Source organism: Watersipora subatra, chromosome 4 (genome assembly GCF_963576615.1).
Source record: "Watersipora subatra chromosome 4, tzWatSuba1.1, whole genome shotgun sequence".
Classification (NCBI taxonomy): Eukaryota; Metazoa; Bryozoa; class Gymnolaemata; order Cheilostomatida; family Watersiporidae; genus Watersipora; species Watersipora subatra.
In genome coordinates this window covers 36,622,066-36,640,237 of record NC_088711.1, presented here as the reverse complement: position 1 = coordinate 36,640,237, position 18,172 = coordinate 36,622,066, and the positions used below count along the sequence as shown (strand labels likewise).

At 37.0% G+C, this 18,172-nt stretch overlaps 2 protein-coding genes and 1 long non-coding RNA gene across 3 annotated transcripts; 1 reads left to right on the top strand and 2 right to left on the bottom strand.

The window, feature by feature from the left end:
• Window positions 1-748: 748 nt before the first annotated feature.
• On the top strand, window positions 749-11,516 carry LOC137394753 (death domain-containing protein CRADD-like). The gene is made up of 6 exons (XM_068081516.1): window positions 749-921; window positions 2,961-3,101; window positions 3,554-3,779; window positions 6,249-6,353; window positions 9,578-9,730; window positions 11,080-11,516. Exons 2-6 carry the CDS (start codon window positions 2,970-2,972, stop codon window positions 11,130-11,132), a joined length of 669 nt encoding a protein of 222 aa, XP_067937617.1. The 5' UTR covers window positions 749-921; window positions 2,961-2,969; the 3' UTR covers window positions 11,133-11,516.
• Window positions 11,517-11,528: 12 nt separating this feature from the next.
• Window positions 11,529-14,014, bottom strand: LOC137394754 (uncharacterized). Its single transcript, XR_010978367.1, has 3 exons — window positions 13,815-14,014; window positions 12,834-13,008; window positions 11,529-11,649 (listed from the first exon to the last, which is right to left on the bottom strand). It is a non-coding gene; the product is annotated as an uncharacterized lncRNA (long non-coding RNA).
• A 41-nt stretch (window positions 14,015-14,055) lies between these two features.
• On the bottom strand, window positions 14,056-17,272 carry LOC137394205 (enolase-phosphatase E1-like). The gene is made up of 2 exons (XM_068080926.1): window positions 14,173-17,272; window positions 14,056-14,066 (listed from the first exon to the last, which is right to left on the bottom strand). Exons 1-2 carry the CDS (start codon window positions 17,270-17,272, stop codon window positions 14,056-14,058), a joined length of 3,111 nt encoding a protein of 1,036 aa, XP_067937027.1.
• Window positions 17,273-18,172: the final 900 nt, after the last annotated feature.

Sequence of the window (18,172 nt, the reverse complement as noted above, 5' to 3'; positions counted from 1 at the left end):
TTGAGGTCTTCGTATATAAATGTGTGTGTCTGTCGATTGTGTGTCCAGTTTGAGCGATTAAATCTAGGAATGAAAAACCAGTCGTGCTATCCACTTTGGCACATGACATGTTTGCCATACTATGAAATAATTGGGCACATACTTATTACACTTGACAATATTTAAAATACCCACGCTTTAGCAAGCAAGCAAGCTTTTAGCTAGCAACCTCAAACTAATTTACTAAAAAAAATTGACTAGAAAAAAATACCCAGACTGCCCCAAAATGCTATAACTACATTTATATATAGCGCAAGCTTACCTTAATTAAACTTATAGCGCACACAAAAATAACCGAAGACCTTTACTTACAAGTTAGTATGGTTAATGTTGTATATGTTGATTAGAAATAATTTTTTTGTGCAAAAACATTGTTGTTACCCATGCAATGCTGAGCATTCACCAAGGTACATACTACTGAATTGTATCTACATGGTGACTTACATACAATCTCTGGTGAATGTCACTAAAACAATTAATTTTTTCTCTGCAAAGAGTGTTTTTATCTTTCCATCTAGTAATCGGCTCATTGTAGTGCACTTGATGTTTAAACTATTCCTATTTGTTATACAATAATATGTGTGTTATACGTACACCTAATAAACTTTTTATCTAAAGGTGTGTTGGTGACCATAGAAAGAGTGTGTGGGGTAAATGTATTTGTTTCACGTTTATGCTTGGTATCACAGCTAAAACCTAGGTTTTGTAGACTGCAGTGCTTCATCACCCCTTACCAGGTCGTATACTTTCTGACATAGAATAACATATACCAGGTGCCACAAATCTCCATCACATATTAATTTATCAAATATTTCATGCTCGATTAAGACGAGGCTGTCAAGATTGTAACTACTTCTCACAGCCTTCCACTTAATTGACCCAGTGAGTATTTTTATTACACTGCTCCAACTATTCATCAATTAGCAAGTACGTCTAATATTGTTGTATGCTAGCTGATGTCTTTACAGCGGTCTGTTAGGTAGTATATGGTGGTCTGTTAGGTAGACTATGGTGGTCTGTTAGGTAGTATATGGTGATCTCTTAGGTAGTATATGATGGTCTGTTAGGTAGACTATGGTGGTCACTTAGGTAGTATATGGTGGTCACTTAGGTAGTATATGATGGTCTGTTAGGTAGTATATGGTGGTCACTTAGGTAGTATATGGTGGTCTGTTAGGTAGTATATGGTGATCTCTTAGGTAGTATATGGTGGTCACTTAGGTAGTATATGATGGTCTGTTAGGTAGACTATGGTGGTCACTTAGGTAGTATATGGTGGTCACTTAGGTAGTACATGATGGTCTGTTAGGTAGTATATGGTGATCTCTTAGGTAGTATATGGTGGTCTGTTAGGTAGTATATGGTGATCTCTTAGGTAGTATATGGTGGTCACTTAGGTAGTATATGATGGTCTGTTAGGTAGACTATGGTGGTCACTTAGGTAGTATATGGTGGTCACTTAGGTAGTATATGATGGTCTGTTAGGTAGTATATGATGATCTCTCAGGTAGTATATGGTGGTCACTTAGGTAGTATATGATGGTCTGTTAGGTAGACTATGGTGGTCACTTAGGTAGTATATGGTGGTCTGTTAGGTAGTATATGGTGGTCTCTTAGGTAGTATATGGTGGTCACTTAGGTAGTATATGATGGTCTGTTAGGTAGACTATGGTGGTCACTTAGGTAGTATATGGTGGTCACTTAGGTAGTATATGATGGTCTGTTAGGTAGTATATGGTGGTCTGTTAGGTAGACTATGGTGGTCTCTTAGGTAGTATATGGTGGTCTGTTAGGTAGTATATGGTGGTCTCTTAGGTAGTATATGGTGGTCTCTTAGGTAGTATATGGTGGTCTCTTAGGTAGTATATGGTGGTCTCTTAGGTAGTATATGGTGGTCTGTTAGGTAGTATATGGTGGTCTCTTAGGTAGTATATGGTGGTCTCTTAGGTAGTATATGGTGGTCTCTTAGGTAGTATATGGTGGTCTGTTAGGTAGTATATGGTGGTCTCTTAGGTAGTATATGGTGGTCTCTTAGGTAGTATATGGTGGTCTGTTAGGTAGTATATGGTGGTCTGTTAGGTAGTATATGGTGGTCTCTTAGGTAGTATATGGTGGTCTGTTAGGTAGTATATGGTGGTCACTTAGGTAGTATATGGTGATCTCTTAGGTAGTATATGGTGGTCTCTTAGGTAGTATATGGTGGTCTGTTAGGTAGTATATGGTGGTCTCTTAGGTAGTATATGGTGGTCTGTTAGGTAGTATATGGTGGTCTCTTAGGTAGTATATGGTGGTCTGTTAGGTAGTATATGGTGGTCTGTTAGGTAGTATATGGTGGTCTGTTAGGTAGTATATGGTGGTCTCTTAGGTAGTATATGGTGGTCTGTTAGGTAGTATATGGTGGTCTGTTAGGTAGTATATGGTGGTCTGTTAGGTAGTATATGGTGGTCTCTTAGGTAGTATATGGTGGTCTCTTAGGTAGTATATGATGGTCTGTTAGGTAGTATATGGTGGTCTCTTAGGTAGTATATGGTGGTCTCTTAGGTAGTATATGGTGGTCTGTTAGGTAGTATATGGTGGTCTGTTAGGTAGTATATGGTGGTCTGTTCGGTAGACTATGGTGGTCTCTTAGGTAGTATATGGTGGTCTGTTAGGTAGTATATGGTAGTCTGTTAGGTAGTATATGGTGGTTTGTTAGGTAGTATATGGTGGTCTCTTAGGTAGTATATGGTGGTCTGTTAGGTAGTATATGGTGGTCACTTAGGTAGTATATGGTGATCTCTTAGGTAGTATATGGTGGTCTGTTGAGTAGTATATGGTGGTCTGTTAGGTAGTATATGGTGGTCTGTTGGGTAGTATATTTAAACATTAACTGTTTTTTAAATATCTCGTGAGATATAATGAGCAGCTATGCTAATATCTAGTGAGATGCAATGGACTTGAAGGAAGACTGGCTAGATTCTGTTCACATTCACAAGTTAAAAAAGAATCGAGTTGAACTTGTCCGAGATCTTCTTCCAGATCCTGTGTGTGATTACCTTCTCGCGGAATATGTCATCTCACAGGTAATGCATATACGTGTAACTTTTCCTATAAAAATAAATAAAATTTGATAGAAAATGAAACGCCCATAGATTAGCGAGTTTCATAAATAAGGTTATTTCACTAGACATTAATCTCAGTCATGTCTTTTCCTAACTGGTGGTTTCTACTCTACTGATTCTAAAGTCTGAGTAGAAAGGGCAGCACTGAGTTTCAACTGTGATACAAGGGTGGATAACTGTATTATTTCAGTAGCCTGCGAGGCTACATTATTATGAAATCTCATAGCATCACACATCGCATTGCAAGCACATCGTAAGCTTATACATTTGTGCAGATGTGTAACCTTAGGTTGTATACTACATGTATGTATATTGTGTTATGTAGATCAGTAAGTCATACAGTTATACGTGCGTGTTAACTAGTGGTCATGAACGGCAGATCGGCATTGTGGTACGTACTCTATTGTTATTAGGAAGAATATGAACAAATTCTCTACTGCAACCAGACAACTGCCGGCCGGAACAGGAAGCTTCTCGATATTTTGGCAACGAAGGGGCCAAATGGGTTCAATGAGTTCAGAACAGCTCTGTTAGCTGATTTCAAATGGTTGGTGGATGCATTGGACTCCACACCACCACCACCCTCAAAACCTCTTCCAGTTGAATCTCAGACAAAAAGTACTATCACTCCTCAAACAAGTAGGTGGTGATGTTAGGTGTGCCAACATGTAGGTCATGCGTACATGTAGCTCGTAGGCTAGGGTCAGCGGTGTAATAGTTGAATGGATTAAGCTGTCAAAGTAAACATCAGCAGAGGGAGTTGTCACATCATCATCAAACCTTGTGCCCTACAGAGGAACTTACACAAAACTTTAGTAGATTTTGTCACAAAGTATCAGTATTTTTCTATCGTTTGTGATTGTTTTTGGTGTTTGATGGGATCTGACTAACAGCATGTTTATAGATTAAAATCAACAAAATTTGATCGCGGTTAAAATGCTCAGATCAAGTGAAAGTGTGATGATGACGCCTCTAGTTGCAAAGAGACCAACAAAATAGAGGCACATAACGCTGCAATTTGAACGCAATATCAAATATAAACTATTCCAACGATAACATTTAGTGACACAATTTTGCACGTCTTTTTCTGTTGAGCATTTTAACCGCGATTGAGTTTTGTCGATTTTAATCTTGAAACATTCTGTCAGTCAGATCACCTCAAACATTAAAAACAATCACAAATGATAGAAAAATACCAATACTTTGTGACAAAATCTACTAAAGTTTTGTGTAAGTTTATCTTTAAAATGTCACCAAAGGGACAAATTTTATATCATAATTTTAAAGCAAAGACTACTAGTAGACTACTAGTAGACTACTAGTAGATAGAGCGTTTTTAGTTTTGTTGTTTTTTTCTTCAACATTCAAAGTGGATTTCCAATATAATAGGCTTACATCTAAAATAGACATCTGTAGCCTTTTCAATCATTGTAAATCAATATCTATGTATGCAGTTCTTCTTCGTGTAGTTTAGTTCTCTTGTACTAGAATAATATTTAATATACCATCATACCCTCCTTTTTGAGTTTAAAGATGTTAGAACTCAAGGAGGGTACGAGTGGTAGAAGTGAATGAATAAAAGAAAAAAGCAATTTCTCTTTAAAAAGTAAAATCAAAACTAATGAAAAATCATGGGCAAACATCTTCAGATCAACTATTTAAAAACAACTCAGTCTTCTCGTAGTTAGCATTAGGAAGAAAGTAATGTGAGAAGAGAGTGGGGAAACAATAGAATATGCAGAGGCTGGTATTTTAAGATGGATCTTGTAAAGCTATCAACTACAAAAAGAAAAATTAATACACATTTGTTATGTTGATTTTAAGTTCACATGTTTAGACTAGCTCTGCTTCATAACCTCTACCCACAAACCATCCATCTCCTGTATTACTAAGGCAGCACCTCAATTAGCCTGCCTTTAACATAAAAGCAAGGTAACTATGAGAGCATCATTCAATTAATCATCCCATCATTGATTCAGTTTTTTACATTTTGTTTTAGTTTTTTACTATTTTATATAATACATTTGTTGTGAAACAATATATAATTAGCTGAAGTTGTTACTGTTGAACTTTCAAGTTGTAAAACAAATTAACCAAAGTGCAATGTTTTTCTATAAGAATATTTGCTCCAACAAGAGATGGTTTCTACTTGTGGAGCAAATGTTAAAATGGAATAATTTAACTTTACGTGGTTTGACTGTAGATGTTTTTATTGGCTATAATGTTTACGCACTAAGTATTATACGCACTAAGTATTATACGCGCTAGGTATTATACACACTAAGTATTATACGCACTAAGTATTATACACACTAAGTATTATACGCTCTAAGTATTATACGCACGAAGTATTATAAGCACTAAGTATTATACACACTAAGTATTATACACACTAAGTATTATACACACTAAGTATTAAACACACTAAGTATTATACGCACTAAGTATTATACACACTAAGTATTATACGCATTAAGTATTATACGCACGAAGTATCATAAGCACTAAGTATTATACACACTAAGTATTATACGAACTAAGTATTATACACACTAAGTATTATACACACCAAGTATTATACGAACTAAGTATTATACGCACTAAGTATTATAAGCACTAAGTATTATACACACTAAGCATTATACACACTAAGTATTATATACACTAAGTATTATACGAACTAAGTATTATACGCACTAAGTATTATAAGCACTAAGTATTATACACACTAAGTATTATACGAACTAAGTATTATACACACTAAGTATTATACACACTAAGTATTATACGCACTAAGTATTGCATGCACTAAGTATTGCATACACTAAAAATTGCATGCACTAAGTATTATGCGCACTAACTGTGCTCATCGAAAGCTTAAGGTAATCAGGTTTGATAGATTCAGAAGTGCTCTGACTAGCCACCAGATGTACTGAAACATTGATAAAAAGTTTAATACATGTACTGATGCTAAGAAGGAAACAAATTCACATGTGATATCTATCGCTTGCTCGGTAAGCCTGCACACCGTGTCTTGGGCAGAACGCTGTTGTAGTGCATGATATCTGCAGCTGACCTTAAGTGGTATTGAGTACATGTTGCTTGCAGGTGATGTTACCGATGAGGACATAGATGTGGTTGTACAAAGTTTGCTAACAAGTGGAAGTCTTATGTCATGGAAATTTGTAGCTAGAAAACTTGGATTTAAAGAAGGTAAAGTTGCATTCAGCAGAACTCATTAACCACTACTTGATTTGGGGGTGGATATTAGTAAGGCCATTTTTCTCATGATTATCACATATAGCGTTTTATTTTGGTAATTTACCCAACATGTCAGGATTCCTTCAAGCTAAAACTTTCCACAGACAGCGAGCAAGGCCTAATCTTTCTAATGGGACAGTTTTCATTAGTCTTGAGCACATCAAGAGTGACTCACAATCATATACTTTTTCTGACAAGCATTTCGTCAAGTTTAGTAAGCAGTGGTAGAAATGACTGAGCAATGCAGGGAGTTGTCTGTTCTTTTTATTGTGAGTTAAAATCATAACGAATGCACTGTTTAAGTTCTCCTGTCATATGAGTGATGGGCAGTAATCTACTTGTTTAATGATTCAATTATTCACCCAACTTCCTCTAAATTTATTACATAAATGTACAGCAAGCAGGTCACGTATGTCAAATGTGTGTAAAATTTCCTGACAGTTATTTTGTATCAGGAAGTCTCTACTATTGATGCTTCTGTGGCTGTGTGATGAATTTTAAATGCGAAATGTTCTCAGTTGATAAGTGATTAAGATTTCACATTTGGTTGATGTGTGCCCATTGCTCATAAATAATTAAACATAATTTTATGTCGTATGCTGAAAAATTTGTATGTTAAGACAATTGTAAGCAAAGGTTTGACTGCAATAAATTATTGCGTAATATAACCTGGGAAAATGTTATTAGTTTGCGAATAATTGCAGGTACATATATTGAAGGTTCTCAACCATTTAACATTTCATATTCGTATTGTTTCAACTATGGCATCGGTGGACTGATGATTTGTCTGTCCGCTTATCTCTTTATGTGAAGAAATTTCATGGTACTATTTTGTGTTGATAAATATTCCCGGTATCTAGATATAGTGATATTTTAAAGCTCATGAACTAGTCCTTTAGGGGTAAGTTAAGCTCTTTAGTTTGGTTTTGAGTTGCATGTGTTGGTCTTAGAAATATGAATAACAAATTCTCGCTTTGCAAAATGGCTCATGATCTCCGAAAGTGGGGTTAAGTCGGAAGTTATTAAAATTTTAATAGTTGCTCAGCTAAACAGGCAATTCTACAAATTTCACAGCAAAAAATTGTTTTTATGAACTGATTTTATAGTCAAAAGTCTACACATATTTTTAAAAATTGTGTGAAACACTAAACCAAAAGATTTGTGCTGAAATTTTGGTTTAGTTAGAATCACCATAGCAACCACCACTAAATTCAGCCCTTGTTGCTAACAAAATATTGGTTCTAGGACAGAATTTTTCACTGAATCTAAATATATTTAAATTAAAAAGTTCTCATTTTTATATTTTCATGTATAATATCAGCTTGACAACCAAATTTGTTGATTGCTGAAAATTGGATTTGTTATTGTTATATTCTTGAATATTTGAAAGCATATGGACTGTTCATATGTGATATTTTATTTAACTTTTTTGGAATGATTGACTGGACTGACTTGTAGTGATTTAACACAGATAGTATGCATATAGCGTAAATTCTGTAAGTCGACCCCCTTCTCTGGCTCAAATCGTTTGATCGCTAATAGTTTAGTCGGCATCAGAGGCGGGCGATGCGGAGCTAAAGAAATGGCATTCCAAAACGCCATCAGCAAAAACACCCATATTTTTTTCATGCTGTTGGCAATATGTAAAACAATTAACAAAAGAACGAGAGACGACAGTTCTAGTGAAGACCACATGGCCCGAAAATCAATACTTCGCCATCGTATTGGCCCGCCTCTCCAATAATGCCAGTTTTGATAATATGTACATTTTTAACAGAAAAGTCATGCCTCAAGATGGGTCTTTGTTAGGAATCTTGATTCTTGGAATCTTGAATCTTGATTGCAAAATAATTATTTTGTACAAGAACAAGGATAGTTGGACAATAGTGAGTTGTCAAATGGGTTACCGAAGTTTGGGCTTGTAGGCAGGTACTACAGAGAAAGCATTAAATTTAACAAAAACACGTTATTCCTAAAGAGAATCCTAGTGATGACAATTTGAATGGTGAAGAATAGGACTTTGTGTTTGATCCATCTTACGTGTATGTTGAGTAGGATTACTAGTATTTTACTATCTTGTAAATAAATCCCTATATTTCATATCATATACTTTTGATTTGCAATGGTTTTGAAGTTGAAATTCACGAGAATTCATGTCATAAAATCGTGCCCGCCATATAAGTCAAGGAGGAATTTTTAAGCTTGAAATTTGTGTCGAATTTTCGATTTATGCGCCGGAATTTACGGTACGTATATGCAAACATAAGTCTGTGTACGGGCTTACTACGATGTTTATACACAGTTCTAGCTTTCTGCCTAAGTGTATTACTAGCCCCTTTAGTAGAAACAGTGTTTTTACTAGCAGGAAACCTACACTTGGTCTTAGCTGAGGTACTTATATCCAACTCACTGCTGGATAGTTCAGAGCAAGCACATCTCGAGAGACTTATTTCATCATTTTCAAATTAAGTGATACACTTAGACTTTTCTGGGCCCAATTTGCAAGAACATTTACAATGAAGAGTGTAACTTGGAAGGTCGACTTCTTGGTTATAAAGTTGAAGCTCACTTTCATGAATAAAGTTAACTGTTGCAGTCTCAACTCTAATGGCTTCCTGCTCGTCTAGCCTTGTAATTATTTTGTCATAGTCAACTTCAGCATCAATTATCCAATTGAACGCGGTAAATTACCGGCATCTAAACTTTCTTATTCAACTTTCTGTATCTGTTACAGTCCCAAAGTATTCTTTAAAAGTATTGTTTGTCTTTATTATCAATTGAACCAGTGAGAAAAAACTATTGTTTGACTCGTGTGACACCATTTTAATTCTCTCCTGTTTTCATAGCAATGGCTTTGTGGGGCAACTTTGTAATGTTTCAAGCTTATATTGGCTAAAGCCAATTCAGATTTTGAAAGAGCATATTTGATTGGCCTAGATAAGAGTAAATTTTCTAGCTTTACTAACTTGCTATCGCTATTTTCATAAATGTGACTCGACTCCACTTTCCGAGATCGCGGCCTGAATACCTTATCAGCTTTGGTCTGAAAATAATACTTTCTGTTGTTTATAAAAACTTAACAATGGTGATAAGAATCTCCAAGTTACCGGAAGTGACCAGCATAAGTTTAAGTTATCCTATCTTCCAACTAACCTTTTAGCATGTTTTGTTGATAGACAAGCTGAATGAAATAGAGTACAGGTCACCTCGCGATATCCGAGCTCAGATATATGAGATGCTTTTCTATTGGAGGCTTGAAAATACATATAGAGCACGACATGGTGTGTTGTGCGACGTACTTGTAGCTGAAGGGAGAATAGCCACCGCAGGTAGGCCAGTTTAATTGATTACTTCTTTTTGCTGCGTCAATTTGAGCAACATTGTCAACTGCTAAAACCATTCAGTACTGGTTTGCTGCTAAGCACTTTCAGTACCTTCCCTGTTATAACATGGGTAGAGCTTAAGATACCCATAGTCGAGGCTGCTCGCATTAAACCATAACTGTCACGAACAACTTTTATCATATTTACTAGGTAAATCAGACACGCTGATTCCAATTTTGTACTCAAAATAAAGATTAGTCCACTAACTTTCAGAGTAATGAAGGCTTTTTTACAGCGTTTTAATATTGGTCTCGAAAACAACACGATCGGCATAACAAGCTTCGCCCATAAATACGTGACGTAAACTAGCTTTTTAGGAAATGAAGTTACGTAGGAATGTTTAGACCGGTTTAGAATAATAGAGATGGGTGTTTTAAAATCCATTAATATCTAAATTCAGCCTTGAAAATAATATCAGTCTTTTCTGAAAGGTAGATAAGCTATTTAGCATTGCATATTGAAAAAAGCGTGATAACAACGCTAGCTTGTGATAAAACAGCGCTTTTTGAGCTCATTTTTCTCGGCGTTCAGCCCATTTAAATGTCATGTAACAAGCTACGAGCAATTTTAAATAGTTTATATACCATTCATAAAAAACTGAAATTATTTTTCAGGCTGGATTTAGATAACAATGGGTTTTAAGACACCCATCTCTATTATTCTAAATCGACTAAACATTGCTAACTTCCGTTCCTGAAAAAGCTAGGTTTCGTCACATATTTATGGGCGGAGCTTGTAATGCCGATTGTGTTGTTTTCGAAACGGACATTGAAACGCTTTAAAAAAGCCTAAATGACTGAAGGTTAGTGGACTAATCTTTATTTTGAGTACAAAATCGGAATCAGCGTGTCTGATTTACCTAATAAATACGATAAAAGTTGTTCGTGACAGTTATAGTTTAATGTTGGTCACAATAGAAGTTACATATGCTTTCTTTCTAGAATGGCTATCCAGTATAATAGCAGACCCCGTATTCGCTAGTCCGTTGTATGTGTGCAACTACTTGCAAGTAGTTGAAGATGTGAGGTGTCTCAATTTTACTTCTGTTTGCATGTTTAGTTAAAGCCTCTTGGTTATGTATAAAATTATATGCAGCCAAAGCACAGTTAGTACCCTCATGCTTAGGCCACACCTACCTGGTCAGTAGTTGGGGTATGTTATGCTACAAGAGCAATCATAAAGGCAAAATAATTACTATTAATAATCAAGAATAACAAGGAGATAAATCTACAGATCCAACATCTTGCATGCATTGTTTTGTTGTAAATTTGACTAATACTGTCCTTTTCTGTTAGAGATGCTGCGGCGAAATCACATGAAAAAGGAGGTCAAGTTGGAGGCAAGCTGATAATTAGAAATGCGAGTCATGACGAAATGCGAGTCATGACAACTCAACGAAAAGCCTGCCCTCACTGCTATTACACTGCGCATACTCCATCTTACTGCCTTTTTATAAATCTTTCCTAAATCTTTCTATTTTTATATAGAGACTCACAACCAGATGCATTCCAACATCCTTTTTGACACCTTAACTTGACTTGTTCAGTATCTAGAGATATCTAAAAAGGTTTGGAGATGTTCATTTAGAGAAACTTGTGCTGCTCAATCTTCAATCTATCATATAGTGCTCCATTGTTGGACAGGTTGTTCATGTGTGCTGACATTTCATGTAATATATTTATTTGAAATTCAATTTGTATGAAAATAATGTTTGCGATAAAAAAGTACGAATAACAATAATAGAGCCGGGGGAACAGCAAGTAAAAAATAAACTTCATTCTCGTTGATGGTTTCTGGTTAGTCTTTGTGTTAGGTAATGTCTAGACTGGTATCTGTCGGAACTGGAGGCATGTGCTTGTTCGTGTCTACAAAACACGAGTCTACGTCACAATAGATAGCAAAACATTTTCAATACTGTTAGCACATTCGTTACACTCTAAATTTTCTCTTGAGGAAACTACGAGCGTAAATGGTACATAGCACCTGCTTTGCCATAGCCTCCCCATCTAAAGTGTGGAGTGAATCAGCAGGTCCAAATTTATTATTTTTAACGCTGCTACATGATACGCTTCCACTTTGAACCTTTAATAAATTCATTTAAATGGGTAGTCAATTTGTATGATGTCCTGGCAGAGCTGTTTGGTTTGGTGAGTCACCACAAGTGTGGGGCCTAAGGTAGTCTGAAGCGGTTAACTTGCTAGCAAATGATGTCATGTGGCAGCTTCATTCTGATGAGGCCATTTTAATTGTTTCATTACTGATTGTTCTATTTCAAAGGTAGAATAGTTGCATTTTACCGACTCAGGTGTAAATTTAGAAACAGCAACATGCACTTGTCTAAAGACTAGTGCATTTTGATACAATCCAGTTTATATGAAATTGAATATCAATAAGTGATTTGGTGTTATCTGTCCTTGATAAGAAAAATGATCTGAGCAGACAACTACAATGGTGACACTATTGAGAGAATTAAAAAATAATGTTTCAACTATATACATAGAGTTATTCACACTTTCAATCTTATAAAGTATTTGGACTGCTATGAAAACTTTAATCCAGGGACAATCTCAAAGCAGTGTGAAGCTAACCCAATCATTTAGATATTAAAATACAGATTACATCTAGTAATTTACTTTGTTAGCAGTTGAATAGTCTATACGCAACCAGCGAAAATAACGCAAGCTCTAGTATAGGACATACGACGGCAATCTTTCATAGAGTGCTAATGTTTGAATTATATCAAAATCGTTTCAAGTACTCAGTTTTGAGCACAACTACACAATTCAAAATATTATAAAATAAAAGTATTTATAAAATCCTGTTAAATGTTTTCCAAGCTAGTCATAGTCTGTGATTAGTTGCCATTTTTCAGATGTGACTTCATTCAAAGAGATGTTGTTGTTAAAAGGGCTGTTAGGAAGGAATTGTTGCATGACTTTCTATTAGGTTAGCAGAATGACTTGTGATCTGAAATTCAATGAGTGCAGACGTATTCAATGTCTTTAAATGAAACCTGATAAGATCAACACAAGGTAGAATAATTGCCTACCTGACTCGACTTACAATTCAAACATGTTGCATAGCAAGCTTCCTTGTATCGCTATGTTGGAGCGACGGCAGACATAATCTGTGACACGGGCCGGTAGACCGACGATGAGGAACCATAGGCTTTGGGTGTCATAAATGCTAAAGATGAAGAGCTTCTTTTGATCTGTTGTACATCGCTAGTAACAAAAGCAATACCAGTTATGCAGAGGTAGATTTAGCGTATTAACCTTAAATCTTAGACTGGCTCTCTTTCGTCATTTCATGTTATCACCAGCTCGCAACTGACAGAATGATTACCAATCCAGCCTTGTATGGAAACACCTTTGAATTTATTTGTTCGTTTGCATCTAGTTAGTGGCACCTTTACTAACTAACTTTCCAAATACTAACTCTAACCAATCTGTCATGACTTATTCAAGTTTCTCAAAAGATACACCGATGAGTGAATACTTGCAATGACCGAATGCCACAAGTAATGTAAATCCTCGTGAATGGGTCTAATGACACATTATGAACATAAAATACTAACAGTCCCACAAATGCGCAGTTCCAGTAAGAAAACAATATTATCAAGGTGTTTTCTAGGAAGCATTGGTTATGTAGCATAATTGTTCTCGACTTTTTGGGTAGGCACCCGAATCTACAGTCATCAGTTTTGGTAAGCGGCCAGTAAATGTATTTACATATATGTGCGACTGTAAAGCAATGACAACCTGCAAGCAATGGCATTGGAGAAGGTAAGCATTTTGTGGATAGAACTGGTTGTGCACATATGCTACTACTCTTTAGATGAACCCATGCAACGGAATACGATTAGTGATGTCATTTTACTTCTTATTATCACACAAAATTTAGCTTCTAAACACTGTTTACTTTTCATAGCATCTATGTGCTTATGCGGTAACATACTGTGGCCTGTAATACACGATCAATGGGAAAATTGTCAACTGAAAAAAGGTTAAGACCCATAGTCTCTACTAACCTCTGTGGGGTACTTTCCGCATTTTTGTGTTTAGCATCCTCAGCTTCTTGTCTGTCTGTGATGGAAGATTTATGCTTGCTGCGTAATGTCACTGTTTCAGCAGTTGTAGCAAGTTCATCCACCCGTACAGGTTTATTTCCTTCAAATGTGTACATTTCTGCCTTTTCTATTACCATAGAGGACTTATCAGCAATGTTTCGTGGTTGTGCATATATACCGACTTCAGCCTTCGAAAGAGTTATTACCTCTTTCCTTGGCGAGAGTGCACCAGGTTGCAATTGTTCTGTAATAGCTTTCGCCGTTTCATCTGGGTTTAGCACTGAATTATTGTCAGATTTTGGCTCAAGTTTTGTTTTGCCAGGAGTTTCCATGTTAGCACCATCAATATTTGAATCAGGTTTTATGTCATCTCTAACAACCTCGGGTTGATCATCTTCGTCACTTACTAACTGATCCTTGTTGATGCTACTCGGCACATCGAGAAGACTCAATTTGGTCTCGGTAAATTCTATTTGCTTGACCCTTACATCTGGTTCTGCGTGGCTCAACTCCACTCTAGTATCCTTAGCACATTCTTGTAAATTCCCGAACTCATTCATTTGTTGCACTACTGGTGCTGAGCTTATTACTTGTAAGAATTCTTGTTGCTGATTTGGTTCAGGTTTCCGATCGTCTGGTGAAGTATGAACTGCCTCCTTGTTGCCAAGTGTCCAGTTTTCATTTGGGTATGGCTGATCATTATTTTTAGGCAACTCAGTATCTATTGGTTGTACAGTCAATTCAGCTTTTTCAGTTGTTTTTTGATCGGCTTCTGTGGTGGGCTGTTCTTGAAGATCAATTTTATTTTGTGCATCTTCATCACACCATGTTGGCTTGTATTCTTTTCGCGGCGTTGGTTTCCTGTTCCCATCTGCGAGCACCCAATTATCAGTCGAAAATTTCACTTCTTCATCTACAGGCACATCTTCTGGTTCATTGTGGGTCTTAGATGGCTTACCAACTGATGACATAAACCTTCTCATGGTTTTAGTAATACGAAATATGCCAGTGTATTTGCTTTTATGTTTCTTGGTTTCTTTACTGTGATCTGTTACATCTGGAACAAATATGTTTGAACTTGAGTGTAGAGTCACAGACGGTGAGGCACTCTTAGTAGGGTCTCCTACAAGATCTTGAGATTGTTCAAAAGATTTGAGGCTGAGATCATGGGAGTCTGGTGCAAGATGTTGCAATTGCGCAGATGAGTTTAGGTGAAAATTTTCTGTTTTAAGGTGTGGAGAGTTTTCTACATGTTTCGGACTGCTCTCATGGGTATCTGGTACAGGGTCTTGAGATGGTACAGCTGGTATTAGGTTGAACTCATGGCAATCTATGCTAGTAGGACTTGGCAGATGCTTTGAGACCTCAACTGTCGTTGCCTCAACTTTGCTTTGTAATTTAGGAATGTTTACACCATCAGAAGCTTCTGTTGGCTGCTTTGTGAGAAGTGAACGGTCAGTTTTTAGTATTTCATTAGAGACGTCTGCTTCAGTCGTTCTCTTTTGCTCATTTAGGTAGGACTGAGGTGTTGGGCAGTTGGGTTGGTCAGTTATTTCAACATCAGTTGTGCTGTGGTGAACGGTATCTACCAGCATCTCTTCAGCATCGGTTTTAACATTAATGATGGTATCCTGTTCAGTTTCTGCACTGTCAACACTTTGTTGAGTTATATCAGCACCATTTTGTGTATTATTTTCAACTTTTGGCTGTACAACTTCTGGAAGTGGTGCAGTTTCATCCACTAGTTTTTCCTTATCACCCCATTTATCATCAACAGTGGAATGTGAGTAAACACGTTCTGCTTCCAACAGGTCCGTAGTTTCCTGTTCCTTGTCTGTAAGTGGTGGTAAAGCATCATCAGTTTTGCCTTTAGCAATTTCTATGGGTTTTGTTATGCAAATCGTCTTAATTTCATCGCTAGTTGTACTGTTATCTGGCAAAGATTCATCTGATTTTGCTGCACAATCTTTCTTAGCATTCTCCTTAATTGAAGGCTTTTGAATGTTTCCTGTTTGATCGCCGTTCTGTTGTTCTTCAGCTAACAATGATTGGTCACACTGGACTGCAATGTCAACAGGTGAGATGCCACCATCTTCTGTTTTTATTTCTACTGCTGTAGTACTTTCTGCTATCAGAGCTTTTGTGAACGTATCCTCATCTGCCAGACGGATTCCTAGAACTTGGTCCGAGTTTTTGGTTGCTTTATGGCTGCCCAATTCTGACAAAGTTGTAGTTGGAGCTGGAGGAGCTCGGCTCTGCTTTCTGTTGCTGCTGACCTTTGTTGAGCTGAACATTTCACGCTCTATTATCGTCTTTTGTACACTTGGTTCTATACTTTCTGTATTATTAGGAAAACTTTGGGTAGTAGTTTCATCTTTTATGGTTACTATCAAAAGACTGGGTGATACTTCTTGTTTGTGAGTTAGTGCATTCTCTACCGCAGTAAACTCATCTGAGAGCGGGTCTGACTGTTTTCCAGGATCACTGCTCAAAGGGGTTTCTCTAACCGTTTTCTCTTTGTCGTTTTTTTCTACAGTTTCTTCCACAGTGATAGAAACTGGTTGGCTTGCTCGTATCCCATTTGGGAAATCGTTTGGATGTTCAAAGTTGCCATTTGCGTTGCTTGGTGATTTTGTTGGTGGAGATACTGCTGACTTCAAAGTTGATTTTGGAGGAGCTGGAGCAGCTGACCTTTTTCTTGCCATTCCCGCAGGTTTTTTTATTTCATTCATCGAACCCTTTTTTGGACTACTACTGTTTTTATTGTTGTTGAAGTTCTCGCTGCCTGTATTATGATTAGCATCTGCTCCATTCTCGCTGCTAGAGATTTTATTCTTTGGATCTGGGTTAGTGACTTGAAGTGGTAGTAATGGAGCTTTTTTAGATTTTCTGCTTTTCTTAACTTGAACAGCATCAACAACATCTTCTTGGGACCGCTGCTTTTTAAGGATTGCCAACTTTGCATCTAAACCTTCAAGCGTGTCATCTGCATCATCTGCATTCTGTATCAGTGCTTGAGAATATCTTTTGTCAGTAGATTTAAAAAGCTTCTTAACGTCCGACTGCAAATAGTCATTATTGAATTGCCGAGGCCCCAAAGGTTTAGAGTCAGGATATTGTCGGGGCGTGGGTTGACTAGATGGTGGTCGCTGTCTTGTCACCGCAATGGTTGATGTTCTTTTTACAGCCGCAGGTTTTTCAGTAACGCTAGATGAGTCTAGCTTAGTTTTATCATTTAAGGAGCTTACACTTGATGAACGAGTTGATAGCTTATTTTCTCGTGGCTGGGAAGAAGCGTTCAAACCGGGCAACATGCTTTTTTTGGAATTATAGCTTGTTGAAGCTAGTTTGTAAGGAAGATCACTCAGAGAGGCACTGCGAGAGGAAGAGAAATTGTGAGAGCTTCGACTGTTACCCATTTTTCTGTAGCTAAAACATAACAAGACAGGTTTTGATGCATAGTATCACATGTATATATGAGCATGTCAATTTCTTCATGCAATTATATAAAATGCTAGCTGGGTGCCCAGCGTTTAGCCTGTCTTGACAAACTGTTGTTTTGGGGAGTTGTCCCCCGGCGAGCGGGACGAACAAAACAACAGCTTGTCACAAGACGCACTGCACCTGATGCATCAGCTGCACTGAAAGAGAGTTGTTCTCTTCCGTCTATGCGGTTTAGCTGCGATGTTATGTCATTCGCTCCGTTGGTAATCATAACGGATTTCGCACAAAAAGTTATGTAGAAAAAAATAAGAACACAACGTTTAACCAGACACCTGTTTCTGCAGTAAGCTCTAGTAGAACTTGAGAATTTAAGCAACAACAGCAACTAAACATGTTGTTATTTGTGCGCTCAGTCAGTTGTGTTTGTATTTTTGTATCAGTCAGTTTCATTTGTTCTTACTGATTTTATTGTAAACTTATTTTATCCTCAAGTTCTACTAAAGTTTACCGCAGGGACTGGTCTCTGGTTAAATGTTTATATCTCAATTTTTTACATAAATTTTTGCGTGAAATCTGTAATGATTACCAATGGAGCAAATGACATAACATCGCAGCCAAACCGCATAGACGGAAGAGAACAACTCCCTTTCAGTGCAGCTGATGCAACAGATGCAGTGCGTCTTGTGACAAGCTGTTGTTTTGCTCGCTCCGCTCAACGGTGGACAATTCCGCAAAAGCAACAGTTTGTCAAGACAGGCTACCCGGCGTTGCACGGGTAATAAAAAGGTTTTTGTACAGAAAATTTACTTTTGATCAACATATACAACATCAACATTTATCATTCTAACTTTTAAATAAAGGTGTTTGTTTATTTA